Raw genomic sequence first — 18,330 nt, 5'->3', positions numbered from 1 at the left:
CGGGAGGCAGTGGAAGACAGAAGTGCCTGGCGTGCTCTGGTCCATGGGGTCACGAAGAGTCGGACACGACTAAACGACTAAACAACAACATTGCAGAGAAAGGTCTTTGTCAAGTTCAACCAGAGGGGCTATCTGAATTCAGCCACATTGTCACCCCCGAAACGAAGAAGAAGAAGAGTTTGGATTTTATATCCCGCTTTATCACTACCCTAAGGAGTCTCAAAGCGGCTAACAATCTCCTTTCCCTTCCTCCCCCACAACAAAAACTCTGTGAGGTGAGTGAGTCCGAAAGACTTCAGAGAAGTGTGACTGGCCCAAGGTCACCCAGCAGCTGCATGTGGAGGAGCGGGGAAGCGAACCCGGTTCCCCAGATTACGAGACTACCGCTCCTAACCACTACACCACACTAATTGAGTAGAAATATTATCTTGTGGAAATAAACTAAATAATAAAAATCAAAAAGCTTAAGGAAAAAAATTAGGAAAACCTAAAATTGAACAAAGCCTTAACGGGATGCCAGCTACAAACCTCGTTTCACTGAACTATTCAGTTTCCTCAGAAGGAAATAGAAAAATCATAAACTTTAAATGACCAAAATTCAAAAAAAAAAGGGATAGAACCCCCCCAAAATTCGGAAGTATTATAATCCTTGCTCAACCTAGGTAAAGCAAAGCGCAGTAATAAAGGATTGAGGACTGAAAAGTACAGTTTCTAATACTGAATTTAAAATGGCAAGTTTTAAACAAAGCCCAACGTGAAGAAAGCAAAGCACAGTAATAAAGGGTTGAGGACTCATCTGTGAATATCACGGTATTTCATTTGTTTTGTGCAATTTCTCAGTTCCGCGACTGTCTCTTTTCTATTGACATTGTCACCCCCAGCTGCAACCTGAAGTGGGGAGGTCCAGGAGAAGCTCCTGTACATGAGTCTTTCTAGACCTTTCCCACCAAGTACATTGAATGTGTGCAGGAGAAGGAATTACCACTTTGTGTGTTGACTCCTTTCCCTTGATGCTGAGTGCCACACTGGCCCTGCCTGTCTGTCACCTGTGTATGTCAAGTCCAAATGTCTGAAAAGGGATGTTTGCCATAGGTCTAGGAGTGCGCCTGCTCCGTATGGTCACAGGATCCTCAATGGCACAGAAGGCTCTAATTGCTTAGACAGTGTCCTTCAACCTTGGGCTCCCAGATCTTGCTGGGCTACAAATCCCATCATCCCCTGCCATCTTAGCCAAGAGTCATGGGTGATGGGAGTTGTAGTCCTGCAACATCTGGGGAATCAAGGTGGAAGAACGCTAGCTTTAGGACAGCTGTGAACAAGCAGCTATGTGTGGGTAGGTCCCCTTGTTCAGACCTTATACGATACAATACAATATGACAATCTTTATTGTCATTGTCCCATACAGAACAATGAAATTGAAAAAATCTACATTAGACATTCAAAAACCAACAAGTCTGCTATCCCAACTATCCCAGCCTGGTTAGCCCCTAACAACTCTGATACCCCATAATTGAATACAATATACTCACATAGAGACTACCTTACACTGCGTTTAGAACCAAAATCGCATTTGGATAGAAACTGTTTCTCAGGCGGTTAGTCCTAGTCTTTATAAACCTGTACCTTCTTCCAGAAGGCAGAAGCTGAAAGAGATCATTTCTGGGGTGCGCACTATCCTGTGCTATCTCTGCAGCTTTCTTATGGCACCTGGAAGCATAGATTTGATCCAAGGTGGGAAGAGTGCACCCAATTATTCTCTCCACAGTCTTTACAACTTTGGACAGCATTGTTTTTTCCCCTGACCGTGCAGCTCCCAAACCACACACACAGACCACGAGTTAATACACTCTCAACAGTACAAAAGAGGGGGGGGGGACTAATTTAAAATACAGGTTAAAATGCAATTTTAAAATGCAGCCTCCTTTTAAAATAGCCGATAAATCAAGGCCATAAGGGGTGGGAAGACATAAGGGTCAGACCGAGTCCAAACCAAAGGCCAGGCGGGACAGCTCTGTCTTGCAGGCCCTGCGGAAAGATGTCAAGTCCCGCAGGGCCCTAGTCTCTTGTGACAGAGCGTTCCACCACATCGGGGCCAGTGCTGAATAGGCCCTGGACCTAGTTGAAACCAATCTAACCTCCTTGAGGCTCGGGACCTCCAAAGCGTTGTAATTTGTGGACTTTAAGGTCCTCCGCGGGGCATACCAGTTTGTCCTGGATCTTAGGCAAGCAAACTGAAAAGTTGCATATATATTTTTTGGCGCTTTCATAAAAGAAAGCTCAACAACTTTCGGGTTTTCCTAAAATAAAAAAAAGCTCAACTGTTCTGGGGTCTTCCTAAAAAGAAGCTCAATAACTTTCAGGGTATCCTGGTTTTTACTTTTTGGAATATGGCAACCCTACTGGTGCTCGAATCCAGCTTCCCTTTGCGACATCTGGTTAAACACTATGTGAACAGGATGCTGGACTAGATGGGAAATTGGCCTGATCCAGTAGACTGTTCTTATGTGTGAGGCTTTCAGTGTGTTTGGCCTGTGACCCTCCCTCCCTCCCCACCACCAAAATACTCTGGTGATTGCTACCACCACCTTCCTAGCTTGCCTCCGTTGACCCCTTCTGAGAGCAGATGGGGAACGCATGCATTTGTTTAAGCAAATCAAACACCCTGCTTTCTAGTACGTCTTTAAAAAGACAAGCGGCGAGGCCCATAGCGACGCGTCTGGAGTTCAGAAGCGGGAAATCGAGAAGAAGCCTTTTGAGAAATGTCTGTTCCCCCCCAAAAAAGGTCAGAGCAAACTAGCATGCCCTGGGGACCAGGAGTCTTTTAGTAATGGACAAATCACTCACTTGACCTTAATGGTCTTTTACCAAGAGGCAGCAGTAAGGAAATCTCCTACGAACCTGCCCATCTGCATTGTCTTTTTTCACGAGTGTTTTGGAGATCAAGCCTTCTGCTTCCACCCTCCCACCCCCACCCTCTCCTTGAGCTTTTGGGCTTCGGTGACCTTTTCACAGCCAAAGACGCCCTCATTAAGACAGCTGATCTCTTACGAAATGTTAGCATTTGTCGGAAAGAGCTTTAGTGCACTGTAAGTATCTGTGGAAGAGCTATGAGGAGGGGGGTGGGAATCAAACTGGCAACATTTCCTGTATTAATACCCTTTAAATGTCAGCCGTTCATGTAGACGCCATCCACGATCTGTAGAATCCCATTAGCCCCCCACAGTTAGAGGACTTTCGACTTGATCACTAACATGCAGTTTAATATTGGGAATATTTGGGCACCTTTGGAATTCTTGGAGGCTTTGCAGTTCTCCAGACTGAATATTCCAAAGCTGTGTGGCATCAGATCACAGTCAGTGCAGGCTTCTCCAATCTGATTCTTTCCAGATGTTTGGGACTACAACTCCCATCAGCGCTGTGTTGGCTAGGGCTGATAGGAATTATAGTCCAAGACGGAGGGCCAGCGTGGCCCTGTGACTGTGGGTGCCCGGCCTGTGGGTGCCATGCAGCGTGCATGGCCCCGGTACTGAAATTTGTGGGTGCCTGGCCCCTTCATGGGGAATTTTGTGGGTGCTCGGCACCCAGGGAGCTAGCACCTATGGTCCAAGACATCTGGAGGGCACAATGTTGGTGAAGGATGAGTTGGAAGGAAATGACCTGCATAAATAATTATAGCTTCCTGTGAATCAAAAACGCCTGTTCCTCTATGATGTAACACTCCTCTGACATCCTTCAAATCAAAACATGCTGGATACGCAAAATTCTGCCATGTTTCTGCATTGTATGTCGTTGGGCCATTAGTTATTCCCAATCATTGAGGTGGCTGTGATTTTTCTGAAGTGCAGTAACTCATTGTGATCTACCCTGTAACCCTCACACCAAAGAGTAGCAGTATTTACATGCAATGTATAAGGACAAGCATAACTGCAATCCTACGTATAGTTTCCTGGAAGTAACTGAACTTAGTGGTGCTTTCTTTTGACTGCATGGATGCAACTGGTAAAACTTCAACAAGAGATCTTCAGCCAGCTGAAATGCAACCTTTGGTTTCTAATTATAAAGGCAAACAATCCAATCTTGCAAAGAAATGTTACCATTAAACTGCTAGTCTGAAGCAGGAACCCCATCAAAGAAAAGGAAAGAAGGACCCAGACTCTCCTTGCTAATTTCCCTCATTCCCACACTTCCTCTGAACTAATCTGTTGCAAGAAAACCTGAATGACACCTCATTTTCACTACCCAGAGCAGGGGAGATCTGACAACCCCTCTGGCACCCCATAATCTTTCCTGCTTTGAAATAAGCCCTGGAATTGTCTTCCCCAGAGCTGTGCTACTGCCACGACAGCTCCTGATGCAGAGATGCAACTGATTTTTCTATCCTAACAGAGTTTTCTATCCAAGATAGACAAAGCACAAAATGACATCCTCTGCAATTTCATGTACCGAAGGAAAAATGAATCTTATTGCAATACTTGTGACAGAGTAGCAGACTCCACCATCTGACATGGGAGAAAGCAAGCTTAGGGGGTGCAAGGCAGGCAGTTTGGCACACTGTCCTCCAAAACCTTTGTGCTACTCCTAAAAAAAACCCCTTCTACTGGATGGGCAACAGCTTCGCTTTGCATAATGGTAAAGCTGTCCCTCTTTAAAGTAGAAAGGAGACTTCCTGTTTGGTCTTCACAGAGAAAGTCAACCAGTGTTGGAGATATGAAAGAGTTTGTGGAACTATTAAAATATTTACTGATGCAGTAAAAAAATAACAGAAATGTGCTTTTTTTTTTTGCCTACCAAATAAATTGTGGCATATGGGACAGTTACCTATCGTTGTTTTGCTATGATATATACAATTCTATGTTCAATATTGATAGGCAGTCAGCAGAAAAACTATCCAGCAACTTGAGAGAAATGGAAATGCAAAAATTGGAACTTTAACATACAAGTTGACAATCTGAAGAGTTTGGGGAAGGAAATTACAGAGACAGTAGATTCCATAGAGTGGTTACTGGAACTGAGTCATAGCTTTGGAAAATATTCAGTGTGAAGTGCTAATGCTAATTTGGTACAGGGACAGAAGATTTTATAATACGATTAATTAAGGTTTTGGATGTTGATTTGCCATAGTAATAATATAATGTAACCTTGGCTTATGAGGGTGTTGTTCTAGGCCCCGTGATCAGGTAACTTCCACCCTAAGACAGCTGGCAAAACCAACAGTGACTTGTGGTCAGAAGGGAATGCAAGACAATGTTATCTTCCTTACCTGGTCCAGGTGGTTGTAGAAATCTATACTCGCTGCACACAGGTACCTTCCCAGCAAGGTTGCATGAGTTGTGAAAATGGTTGCGACTGGGATCTTCCTGGATCTACAGAGGATCAGCCCAGGCCCTGCTTGCCATTCATGGAAGTGGGCAATGATGTTGGGCTTGTCTTCAAATTGATCAGAGAGCTGGAAAGAAATAGAAAGTAAAGTGGTATTTGAGCCATGTTTAAAGAATGAAGGACATTCAAAAGCACACCTGTTTTATTAAAGTCACGAGGGAGAGCTATGTGATTACAGTCATACCTTGGAAGTCGAACAGAATCTGTTCTGGAAGTCCGTTCAACATCCAAAAAGATCAGGAACCAAAGCGCGGCTTCTGATTGGCTGCAGGAAGCTCCTGCAGCCAATCAGAAGCCTCAGAAGCCGTGATGGATATTTGGATTCCAAAGAACGTTTGCAAACCAGAACTCTCACTTCCAGGTTTGCAGCATTCAGGAGCTAAAACGTTCATCTCACAAGACGTTCGACTTCCGAGGTACGACTGTACTTCAAAGTAATGGGGTTGTATCAAATACTAGACATACTTAGAGGAGACCCATTAAAATGAATGGGCAAGGCTAATTTAGGTTCCTGAATTTCACTGGGTCTAATTTGAGTATAACTTAGTTGGATGCAACACTGAAGCCTGACATTTTGTTGGAGACGTAAGTCTCCAACAGCTACAAATCTGAATGAAGGAGCATCTCCACTCCCATCATTCTGCCCGGACATTGAGGTCCAGCTCTGAGGGCCTTCTGGTGGTTCCCTCACTGCAAGAAGCCAAGGGCCTTCTTGGTAGTGGCACCCGCCCTATGGAACGCCCTCCCACCAGATGTCAAAGAGAAGAACAACTACCAGACTTTTAGAAGACATCTGAAGGAAGCCCTGTTTAGGGAAGCTTTTAATATTTAACAGACCACAGTATTTTAATATTTTGTTAGAAGCCGCCCAGAGTGGCTGGGAAAACCCAGCCAGATGGTCAGAGTATAAATAATAAATTATTATTATTATTATTATTATTGGCATATGATGTACATGGTGCAATGTGCGAACCTTAGTACAGTACCTCTTTGAAGAACCAGGCAGTTAGCGACCCAAAGATAAGCACATCATTCGCTTCTCGGTCGTGGTAAGGAATTCCAATCTGGCTGGCGTCCCAGAACTCCCCTTTCCACCGGTCCAAATTCCAAGCCGCTGATCCTATATCAAACAGCACCACATATGGACTCCCTTCTATCAGCCACCTGCCAAAATACACCTGATAAAAGGGAGAAATAAATGTTAGGGATAACCCACCATGTTGGTACATAAATGTAAAATAACAAGAAAGTGTGCAGTGCCAGATTACCATTAAACTGGCAGAGCAGGCACAAGTCTATGGGCCCCATGTCTTTTAGGGGCTCCGCTACAGCAGATCAAAATAACACTGATTTGATCTTGTGCACTAAAATTGGTGGATTTAAATTATTGGTTGGTAAAATCCAAAATAGGTGGCGCTGTGGTCTAAACCACAGAGCCTAGGACTTGCTGATCGGAAGGTCAGAGGTTCGAATCCCCGTGATGGGGTGAGCTCCCGTTGCTTGGTCCCTGCTCCTGCCAACCTAGCAGTTTGAAAGCACGTTAAAATACAAGTAGATAAATAGGTACTGCTCCGGCGGGAAGGTAAACGGGTTTCCGTGCGCTGCTCTGGTTCACCAGAAGCAGCTTAGTCATGCTGGCCACATGACCTGGAAGCTGTCTGCGGACAAACACCAGCTCCCTTGGCCTATAGAGCGAGATGAGCGCTCAACCCCAGAGTCGTCTGCGACTGGACCTAACATTCAGGGGTACCTTTACCTTTACCTAAAATCTAAAATGTATTAGGAGATAATTTGCAAGCCGCCACCCCCCAAGATTTCAACTGCCTAGGCACTTCAGCGTTTAATTTGCACTGAAAGTGTGCAGTTGTCAGGGGGATAGTGTAGATAACAGAGAAAAGCTCAAGTTAGTGAATAGGGTGGTAGCTCAGTGATATTCGTGGCTCAATTGGGGATTCAAACTCTGGTCTCCCATGCCCCAGTCTAGCACACTAACCACTAAGCCACACTGGCTCTCCTTTGCATTAGGCTTGTTTCCTTGATGCCTTTTCCCTGGAGAAAAAGGGGGTTGAATTGGAGGTTTTTGTTATGCATTCCAAAGTATGTACTCTCTACCACTGAGCTACCATATTTTTTGCCCTATAGGACGCACTTTTTCCCCTCCAAAAATGAAGGGGAAATGTGTGTGCGTCCTATGGGGCGAATGCAGGCTTTCGCTGAAGCCTGCAGAGCGAGAGGGGTCGGTGCGCACCAACCCCTTTCGCTCTCCAGGCTTCGCGGACCTCTCTGCAAGCAGCGGCAGCGCTCCCGCTGCTTGCGGAGAGTTGCCAGCATGCTGAAGCCTGCGCGCGCTGAGATCAGCGCGCCCAGGCTTCGCGGACCTCTCCGCAAGCAGCGGGAGCCAGCGCTGGGCTCCCACGGCTTGCAGAGAGCTGCCTGTTTGGGGGCTGGGGTCAGGGGAAGCTCGGGCCTCCCCCGCCCCAGCCCCGCGCCTGGGGGGAAAATAATATTTCCCCTTTATTTCCCCCCAAAAACTAGGTGCGCCTTATGGGACGGTGCGTCCTATAGTGCGAAAAATACGGTATATGCTGTCTTGTTAAAATTAGCCCCCGGTTTGCAATATGTCATTAGTGATCAGTGGAACACTGCCCGCAAATATACTACGAACAGCATGGATACAGCAACTGCAAGATGAATGCACAACTCTGCCCTCAACGGATTGCAAAACACCGTTGGCGCAGCCGTAAAAACATGCCTTTGGGAACTATGTTCCTTATAAATTTGGCTCATAGGAGCAAAACAGCACCACACTGGAACAAATTTCAGGTCTACACTTCGATCCCTTTGCCACGATTACACAATCACAAAAGGCAGCCGTACAATGCCTGGCAACTCCCCTGGGTTAACACACTATTTTTGCAACTCTCCTGCAGTGTGAGAGGCCCTCACATTTATTTATCTGGATTGAATAAACTCGCTTTGTCTTTAATGGCTTACTGTTCACACTAAGGCTGAGCCACGAAGTTTACTGGGTGGTGAACAACGGCAAGTAACTCCAGCCCAACCTTCCCTGCTCGGTTTAACAATACAGCCAGTGTGGTGTAGTGGTTAAGAGCGGTAGTCTCGTAATCTGGGGAACCGGGTTTGCGTCTCCGCTCCTCCACATGCAGCTGCTGGGTGACCTTGGGCTAGTCACACTTCTCTGAAGTCTCTCAGCCTCACTCACCTCACAGAGTGTTTGTTGTGGAGGAGGAAGGGAAAGGAGAATGTTTGCCGCTTTGAGACTCCTTAGGGTAGTGATAAAGCGGGATATCAAATCCAAACTCTTCTTCTTATTATTATTATTTATCCATTATGTTTGCATACCTCCTTCTGCCTCACGACTTCCAATGATATCTTTCTTAGATTGCATAGTTAAAAACGTACCTTTAAATTTTTTTATTGAGAAAATTGCACGCACGCACATAAATATACATTATGCTTCATATAATATATTAAGCTCTTTAAAATATTATTGGAAGGCAAGACGTTAACACTTCAGCAATAATTGCAATCAAGCACATTTTATAATTTCATTGAAAGAGATCATTAAAATGAAATTGCATGTACCTTCTCGACTTTTCTAATTTATTTTACACTATGAAGATTTTTAAATTTAAAAAGCTACTGATGATAGATAGATAGATGATAGATAGATAGATAGATAGATAGATAGATAGATGATAGACAGATAGAATTACATGCTTATCCAGCCAGGCATAGATAAGGTCATATTGTGTCTACAGAAATCTGACTGCATTATTTGGGGACTGGAAAGCCAAAGGCCGAAATCCCATTAAGCAGACTTCCAGATAAATGCACTCTTAAAACGTGTAATTGGATAAACGGGTCCCTTTCTCAAAAATAACCTGGAATGAATCGACTTTGACCGAGACCAGTATGTCAGGCAGAAAGACAAGAGCATTAGTGGAACCAGCTAATCTCCGAGTGAGTCAGCTTAGTTGCCTCAGGAAACAAAAGGAGAGAAATCCCGTTTACCTGGCACCCGCTGGTCCTCATGGATTCCATTGCCTTTTTCACGGCTCCGTTGGGAGGTTCGCAGACTTCCACCTGGGTCTTCACGTTGTGCTCAAAATAAGGGCCGATGAGGAAGTAGTTTTCCCCCCATTCGTCCAACGTGATTTTGGCTTTCGTCTGGATCACGGTGTAGATGCCACCAACTGTGAGAGGAGAAGCAAAGCTTATATTGGTTGGCTGGCCCTCTGTCATGGCTGCTTTAGCTAAGATTCCTGCATTGCAGGGGGTTGGACTAGATGAACTTTGAGGTCCCTTCCAACTCTACAATTCTATGATTTTATGCTCTGAAAGGAGTAGCCCTCACATTCACCTCCCGCAGGTCTAACCTGCCTATTATGGGTGAGACTATACTTACATTGTCCTAATTATATTTGGCCAGATTTCCTTTGTTAACACTATTGCTTTCACATCCTATTTGCACCGACTTATGGTGCTGGAGGAGACTCTTGAGAGTCCCATGGACTGCAAGAAGATCAAACCTCTCCATTCTTAAGGAAATCAGCCCTGAGTGCTCACTGGAAGGACAGATCCTGAAGCTTAGGATCCAGTACTTGGGCCACCTCATGAGAAGAGAAGACTCCCTGGAAAAGACCCTGATGTTGGGAAAGATGGAGGGCAGAAGGAGAAGGGGACGACAGAGCACAAGATGGTTGGACAGTGTTCTCGAAGCTACCAGCATGAGTTTGACCAAACTGCAGGAGGCAGTGGAAGACAGGAGTGCCTGGCGTGCTCTGGTCCATGGGGTCATGAAGAGTCGGTCACGACTAAACGACTAAACAACAACAACAACAACAACCTCCATGAAAATCTGTTGCTGAAAGCCACTGCCTCCCCACCAGGTTTTCCCAAGCAATCAGAGACTGCGCCTGTGTGCAGCCAACCTCTCCTCTGCCCTCTTCATGCCTCTTCTGGGGAGGAAAGCTTGCAGCAGGAGACACCTGTGACTTTTCACCAAGCCTATGCCTCTTGAATTCTTACCCTCCTGCTTCAGCTTCTGCCTCTGATTCTGGAGACTTGTCTCTCCCACAGACTCTCCCAGTTCACTAAGCCCTGTTACCTCTTCAGCTTCCATCACCTCCTCGTCCCAGTCTCTACCCTTTTCTCCCTCTGACCCTTCACCATTGACCCACCACCAAGGCAAGAAGGCTCAGAGCCAGGGGAAAGTGCGGGGCAGCAATTGCTTGATGCAACATTATATAAAAGGTAAAGGTAAAGGGACCCCTGACCATTAGGTCCAGTCGTGGCCGACTCTGGGGTTGTGGCGCTCATCTCGCTTTACTGGCCGAGGGAGCCGACATACAGCTTCTGGGTCATGTGGCCAGCATGACTAAGCCACTTCTGGCAAACCAGAGCAGAGCACGGAAACACCGTTTACCTTCCTACCGGAGTGGTACCTATTTATCTACTTGCACTTTGACGTGCTTTTGAACTGCTAGGTGGGCAGGAGCAGGGACTGAGCAACGGGAGCTCACCCCGTCGTGGGGATTTGAACTGCCGACCTTCTGATCAGCAAGTCCTAGGCTCTGTGGTTTAACCCACAGCGCCACCCGTGTCCCACATATATAACATTATATAACTTTCCCACAAAACAGATCAGAATGAATGCCCAGTGAACAGCTGGCACCATCTAACCTTCCCACGAGCGTCGTGCAAACAAATCAAGATGACAGTCAGTTAACTGGTAATCTGGAAGAAGCCCCAAGCTCTCCTCTCGCCTTCTCTCCACACATAAACAGAGGCATATTTTCCCTTAACATTCCCGTCTCTGCCTGCACCCCTTCACAACACTTCTGACCTCTGTTGGCCGTGTTCTGTTGGGGTCCATACCTTGCAAGGAAGCTTGTTCACACATTACACTGAACAAATGCAAAAGTGTTTGCGTGAAAGTATTGTATACTTGTTCAACACCACAATCGTTCAGGCGGCCTCTGCTACCAATTTAGAGTGTGGCATTGTGGTGGCAGGGAAGGTGTGGGTGAGTCCTGGGTGGCCATGGGAAGGTTGGGAGGCACCGATCCGCCACTCCTCCCGGGTCTGCCATCTGAGAGAAGTGTGTCAAGTTGTTTAATGGGAATGTCGCCCCCAAACCCAGCATCCTTTCCCCTACATTGACCGGCCAGATGCCTTTGGGAAGCTTACAAGCAGAGCACAACGGCCAACAGCCCATCTCTGCTTCTTTTTCTTCCAGTATAGTGCAATGACAAACCTAGACAGCATCCTAAAAAGCAGAGACATCACCTTGCCAACAAAGGTCTGTATAGTTAAAGCCATGGTTTTCCCAGTAGTGATGTATGGAAGTGAGAGCTGGACCATAAAGGAGGCTGATCGCCGAAGAATGGATGCTTTTGAATTCTGGTGCTGGAGGAGACTCTTGAGAGTCCCATGGACTGCAAGAAGATCAAACCTATCCATTCTGAAGGAAATCAGCCCTGAGTGCTCACTGGAAGAACAGATCGTGAAGCTGAGGCTCCAATACTTTGGCCACCTCATGAGAAGAGAAGACTCCCTGGAAAAGACCCTGATGTTGGGAAAGATGGAGGGCACAAGGAGAAGGGGACGACAGAGGACGAGATGGTTGGACAGTGTTCTTGAAGCTACCAGCATGAGTTTGACCAAACGGGGGGGGGGGCAGTGGAAGACAGGAGTGCCTGGCGTGCTCTGGTCCATGGGGTCACGAAGAGTCGGACACGACTAAACAACACAAGTGCCCCTTAACCTGGATGTTCCATTTAGGTACCACAGCTAACATCCACGGATATCGTGAAGTGAGATGATTTAAACCACCGCCCTCCCAAAGTCTGGCGCGCGGCAATGCAGAGCAGGTCAGGCAAACAGTTACGTCTCCTTGCTCCTCTCGCCATGATTTTTCTGCTGACGCATTCCACACCCGCTGTGCCTGGTGGATCAGCTTCTGTCGTCTTATATAGCCCATGTGCCCAGCTGGAGATAGTAATCCAAATGCAGCCCCAGAGCTCAGCATCCCTAAGATGATAAAACCAGCCTTGGTCATCCCAGCACGTGGAATGCCCAGAAATGAGACTGGGAAGGAATCTCACGAGCCTCAGCTGCCCTTATTCTTTCCAAAGCAATAGTTCCTGTTTCTTGAAACTTATCCCTGCAAGGTCACTGCTGCCCCTCTATTTGTGGTTCACGGCATTTGGAAATTGGTGGGTAGGCACCTTTTAAAGTAAATATTATTGTATTGTCCTTGGGGCAGGGGGAATGTTGTTGATTAGGGCAGCCAGAACCACCAAGGACATCAGCGTAGCATTAAGCAAGTGTAACTTTATGAATTTGAGCTTGCTTTGTCCTCCTTCCTCCTGTTGCTTTTTTCCTCATGTGCTGTGTCTGCAGGTGAGCCTGCAGAAGTGATTTTTGCAAACCACTCTGAAAGCCTTCTTGGCTAAAAGGCCATGATAAAAATACAAAGCGGACTTTCCCCAACACAACACATTTTTGGATGTCATCTTCATTAGTTATATACATTTTAATGCATACTTTACCACAATCTATGTCTTTTTTTGGTGCACATTACTTGGCTGAGGAACCGCACAGCAAAATTCAGAAAACTGAATTTCCAAGGACGCATTTCAGTTGTGAATTCTTCTGGAAAGAGTGGATTGGGTACGTTCTCCTTTAAATGTCAGACAATGGAGTGTGCCTCCAGGGTGAAGTCAAATTGCTGAGGAAGTAGCATGCACAAAAATGGATATACTAGGGTAAAGTGTGCAGAAAGAAATGCACAGATTGGTGAAAACAGTGTGCAAAAATGCATCGTGTAAGGAAAAATTGCTTCACAAAGATGTGCATCTAGGGTAGAAGTTGAATACAAAGATGTGCGATTTAGGAGAACTCCACACTATAAAATGCTGATGGATTTTCACGAGGACTTGCTTTAAAAAAAAAGTGATGCAGAAATTAGGAGAGCTGATTCCCCCCCTCTTTTCAGTTCTCCTAAATTATGCTTCACTTAAAAAAAGCAAGTCCTCATGAAAATTCACCAGCATTTTACAGTGCCCCACTGCAGCCTCTATAACATACCCACAAGCCCCATCCAGCTCAGTGATTTAATGGGAGACACCCACCAACACTGCTAAAGACCTCTCTTTTATGGCAAGTTTAAAAGGAAAACCCCAAAATCCACCATCAAGGAAGCTCAATCCCAAACATGTCTATGCCAATGGCGCAGTTCATAGGGATGCTAGACCCACTGATTCCAGATCACCTTTGGCAGGCCCCAGGTAAACAAATTCTGCTCCTCTTCTCCTACATATAACATGGGTAAGTCAAACCTCTCATTTTCCCCCTATATACATGGCTAATTCTTGTTGCTTTTGCTCAACATACAGTATGTACAGTAAGCCCGCAACTTGCTCAGTGGTCATGCCTGAAGCGAAAATTGCCTATAGTCAAAACACATTGGGTGCAATGGCAGGTGAGATTGCTAATGTCTTCCCCCCACAGATGCCTGCCCCTTTCCACCCCCTCTGATTTTTTTAAAAAAACTTATGTTTCGCCAAGTACGTAAAGCTGAATGAGCGCAAGTTAAATGAGTGTAAATTGCAGGCTTACTGCACTGCTGTCAAGTTGCCTGTGTGCTTGATTGCTTTCTGCTCAACCTATACATATTGCTGCTTATTTTCTATATATTAACACTTATATTCCTGCATTGCAGGGGGTTGGACGAGACAAATTCTACAATTCAGTGATTCTATGATCACAAAGAGCATCGTAAGTCCCCAATACGTTTTCATGTTGTTTTTCGGTACTGAGAAGAATTTCAACCCTCGACAATGTGTTTTCAGAGTCCAGCCTAATATTTGTCCTCCTGCGGGTTAAGATTTCAGTTTTTACAAACGACTCTCTCAGCTGAAATCTTTACCTTTAGCCACACACAGAGAACGAGAGGGGAGGTCAATCATTTACTCATTGTAACTCATTTACACTATGGCATATGGGGGGGGGGTCGTTCCCCAGCTAGGCTCTGCATGTTTTGTGGAATACAAACAATGCCCTGGCCTTTGAAACATGCAGCTACATCATAAAGAGAACATCTCTTTATAACTTTTCTAAGGAGCTGGAGGAAATGCCCACGGAGCCCATCATTTATTCTCACAGCCCAGGGTTTACCTATTACGCTTTTGTGTCGCAGCAGGGATTTGAACTCGGGTCTCTGCCCAGTATGCTGCACCAGAATGGCTCCTAGTAGCATCCATTACATTTTTAAAAAGAACTGTTAAAGGCACAGGTCTCCACCAGGAAAAAAGACAGAGGCAACACAATTGTACTGAGACGATGCAAAATTCAGCTTGCGTGTCTCGAGCGTGATATAATTTGGGTTTCTCTCTAGGATGCAAAACCAGGTTTGATTCACTCAAAGGTTGAAGCAAAAACAAGCCCTTCAAACTTACCCTTCGTCAACCATTAGCAACCCGGAGGCCATGCCCATTCTAGCTAGTGCTGAAATTATCATTTGCGAATATTCTAAGCTTGCCAACACTTGCAATTTTTGCCATTCTGAGTTTGGAATTTATACATTCGAATCCTTGTGGTTGCATTGCATGCAGCTCACTTGCCATCTGTGGTGAAATATTAAATACAGTTGCATGTCATCTGTCAGATGCTATATGACTGTTCTCCAGTGTCCTCAATTTTTGAAGTAAAATACAATGCCGAATACTATAGATATCAAATGATATGCCCCAAAATGTGAAATATTCAGGGGAAATATGGAGGTTTAGCAGCACAATGCATTTTGGGAACCAGGAGAAATTGGGGAAACAGATTTGGGGAAATTGGGGAAATAAATTTGTTTCACTACTAATTCCAAGCATCCAAGAAAAATGAGAGTAAGTGGCAAAGCAGAATGGTAGATGATGGCAAGATTGGGAGCAGCTACTTTTATCCTTCAGAAAGAAGGGAAATGCTTCAAGAGAACATAGTTTTTAAGCCATGCAACCGCCATGCAACTATACAAGGGGCACAAATTGCACATCTTTTTCTTATCATAGTAAAGTCATGAGCTGAACTTTTGGTTAGGTTGATATGCAAATTCTCTAACACATGTCAGAATTGTGGATCATTGCTTCTCTGAAAACCTTTGAGTCACAGAGAGTTCCTGTTTATGGCAATTCCAAAGACCCGCTTGCCACAAGGGATTGGCATATCTGTCAATTTCGGTTCCTCTCAGTTTCTCATTTCCCCACTCTTCTGTTCTCCACATTCCCACATCCCATTTCACCCCAAAAAAATCCTCACGAAAATTCATTGTCATTTTAGTGTGATTTTGCTCCTAAGAGACACATTTTTGTATGCAATTTACACATTTCTGCAAAGCAATTTCCCCTAATATTGTGCATTTTTATATACTGTGTTCACGAATATATACATTATTATTTTTTTGCACAAGCTCCTTTTGTTCACATTACATTTTACAAATAAGGAGAAGTGCAAAAGTCCAAGGATCATCATGCTTCAGTTTTTTGTAGTGCTTCAGAAAGTGCAAATTGGGAAGGTTCACCTTTAAACGCAACCCAAATTGGATTTCTTCCCCCATCCCTACTTGCCGTGCCAAAGTTTTAACTGAAAAGTCACCCTCAAGCGGACCTTGCTGCATAACAAATGGTTGTCTGAACTGCTTCTCCCCACCATTTCAAATTCACCAATCACTCCAACTCTGAAATGCAGACATGGATTAATGGATGCAAATAGGAAAGTGTCTTAATGTGGCGACACAGTGAAAGCAATCGTGTTAACAGTGGAAATCTAGCCAAATAAATTTAGGAGGACAAAATAAGTGCAGTCGGACTCCTAACAGACATCTACTTCTATGTTAATAGCAGATCTTAACAGTATCAAAAGCAACCAGCATCTGAACCTGTTTCCAAATTCTAGCATCCCACACAAGCAGCATAGAAAGTTACCTTTGTGCTAGAATTGAAACAAAATTGGGAAATGTAGGAGGGCAGGAGCCTCAGTAAAATATTCACCAGATTTGAATGTTTTTTAGTCTTCCCAATCATGGGCAATGTGGTTCCTTTTCATATAAGTGAAGGAAGGGAATAAACACTAAAGTAATGCATTCAGTACTTATTACTTGAAAACGGATCACCAAGATGGGAAATTGTTTCAAGGTATGTCCCCAAACATCTAGAAGGTAAAATTTCAGGGAAGGGGTCTGCAATGTTCTCAATTTCTTTCTTTCTTTTAAATGGTGGTGATTTCCAATTCGTACTCCAGTTTGTTCAAAATTTACCAGCTAGGCTACACTCTGGGAATGAACGAAATATATTTCTGCTGAGAATCCCATGGATTGAGCGAGAATGTTCAAGCGGGTTAAAGCTCTAACCTGTTTGTAAAAACTGCGACACATAGCGATTCACAGTGGGCACCACGTACAGTTAGTTACATGTGCCCATCTCATGCCACGCTTCCTGCAAATAAATGCACACCTGTTCCTTGACTTCTTATCTTTACAAAAGGATGGACTACTCTTAAAATAACATTTGGCTTCTCCAGTTCTTAATGAACAAAAACGTTAATTAACATTTTAACTGTGTTTCTCCAACCCTTGATTTATAACATGTAGGGTTGCAGCTTCAGCAACCCTACATGTTATAAATCATAACATGTAATACATAAACTTTGTTTCTCCAATACCTTAATTAAAAGCATATGAGGATGAGGCTTCAAGCTGGAATCTGAAAGGTTCTGCTCCGCTGCGCTGTGTTTTTAACCAAGGTGTTTGAAACGCTCTTGTTGATTTCTGCATTATATTTGGCAGTTTGGGTTTAATTTTCATGGTTTCGTGATATTATATAGCCCATCATTGGATAGGTAACAATGAGGTCTGGAACACTTTTTAAAGACAAGCAAATAAAGATTGGAACCCCAATTCTACCTCCCCAGATTCCAGCGCTAAGGCAACCAGAAGTAAAATATGACCCATAGCTCACAGGCAGATGAAGAAGAAGAGGAGTACAAACCTTTATTAGTGACTTCCCAAGCCACTTCGAAGAGTAATAAATCCTCCACTGGGAGATCTTCATCTTCCCACTGCGGAAGCCCATTGAGAGAGGTGACGGAGAGCGATCGTACCAGAGGCATTGGTGATGCTGGGGCTATTGCTTGGGTTACACGGCACAACTCAGTCCTTACAGCCTTTATGCCTTTCTTTTAAAAAGATGATATTTTCCTCCTGCTGCAGGGAGGATCTCCTTGTTTAGCACCGCCTGAAAACAAAGCCCAAAGAGCTTTCAAGAAGAAGCGAAACTTGCCCAGAGAGCTTGACGGCTAAAGAGTTTTAGAAAACGGCCTGACCCACCAGCCTTTAAATTGGCTCAGCAAAATCCCCCAGGCTTGTCCGAAGAGGCTTCTGCTGCTGCTGTTATTGCTGGCTGGAAGGGGGAGGGGGGGAAATCCAAGCTGTCCGTCGAGGGCAAGAACGGGCCCCAGATCAGTAGTAAAGAATTGCCACCGGACTCATCACTCAGCATTCCTGAAAGCCCCCAGACTCAGGAATAAGCCAAAGGGCTGTGAATTGCCTTAAGCCAATCCCGCAGGAGGGAGGAGACTGCCTTAATGCCACCCAGTTGGAGCCCTGCCCAAATTTCCAGAGAGGCACGTGGAGAAATCCCAGATCAAAACTCTTCCCAGAGGTGTGGATGTTCTGCACTTCAGCGATCATTTTTATTATTATTATTATTTTTTAAGAGAAGAATAATACTTTATTTCGAATTCAACAATAACAAAGGGGGGAAACCACAGTAATTGTCGCATCAATTCATTACAGTTCACCGATTTTAACAATATATAAATAGTAATAGAAAAATTACACAACATCACTTTTGACTTACTGAAGTTTTCGTATTACACTTT

The 18,330-nt window shown here is 44.7% G+C and overlaps 1 protein-coding gene across 3 annotated transcripts in view; it reads right to left on the bottom strand.

The window, feature by feature from the left end:
• Window positions 1-18,034, bottom strand: part of GYS2 (glycogen synthase 2) — a 48,400-nt gene extending 30,366 nt beyond the window's left edge. For 2 of the 3 annotated variants that reach the window (XM_083572764.1, XM_083572762.1), the window contains exons 1-4: window positions 17,439-18,034; window positions 9,415-9,596; window positions 6,366-6,557; window positions 5,261-5,446 (exon numbers count right to left, since the gene is read on the bottom strand). In XM_083572764.1, the coding sequence (XP_083428890.1) occupies window positions 5,261-5,446; window positions 6,366-6,557; window positions 9,415-9,596; window positions 17,439-17,559 (681 nt within the window). In that variant the 5' untranslated portion in view covers window positions 17,560-18,034. The remainder of the gene's footprint in view (window positions 1-5,260; window positions 5,447-6,365; window positions 6,558-9,414; window positions 9,597-17,438) is intronic. The other variant, XM_083572763.1, reaches the window with a different exon arrangement.
• Between the last annotated feature and the right edge of the window lie 296 nt (window positions 18,035-18,330).

This window comes from Podarcis filfolensis (genome assembly GCF_964270895.1).
Source record: "Podarcis filfolensis genome assembly, chromosome: 10".
Taxonomy (NCBI): Eukaryota; Metazoa; Chordata; class Lepidosauria; order Squamata; family Lacertidae; genus Podarcis; species Podarcis filfolensis.
Note: the sequence above shows the minus strand (reverse complement) of the source record. Positions and strands in the feature narration are given on the sequence as shown.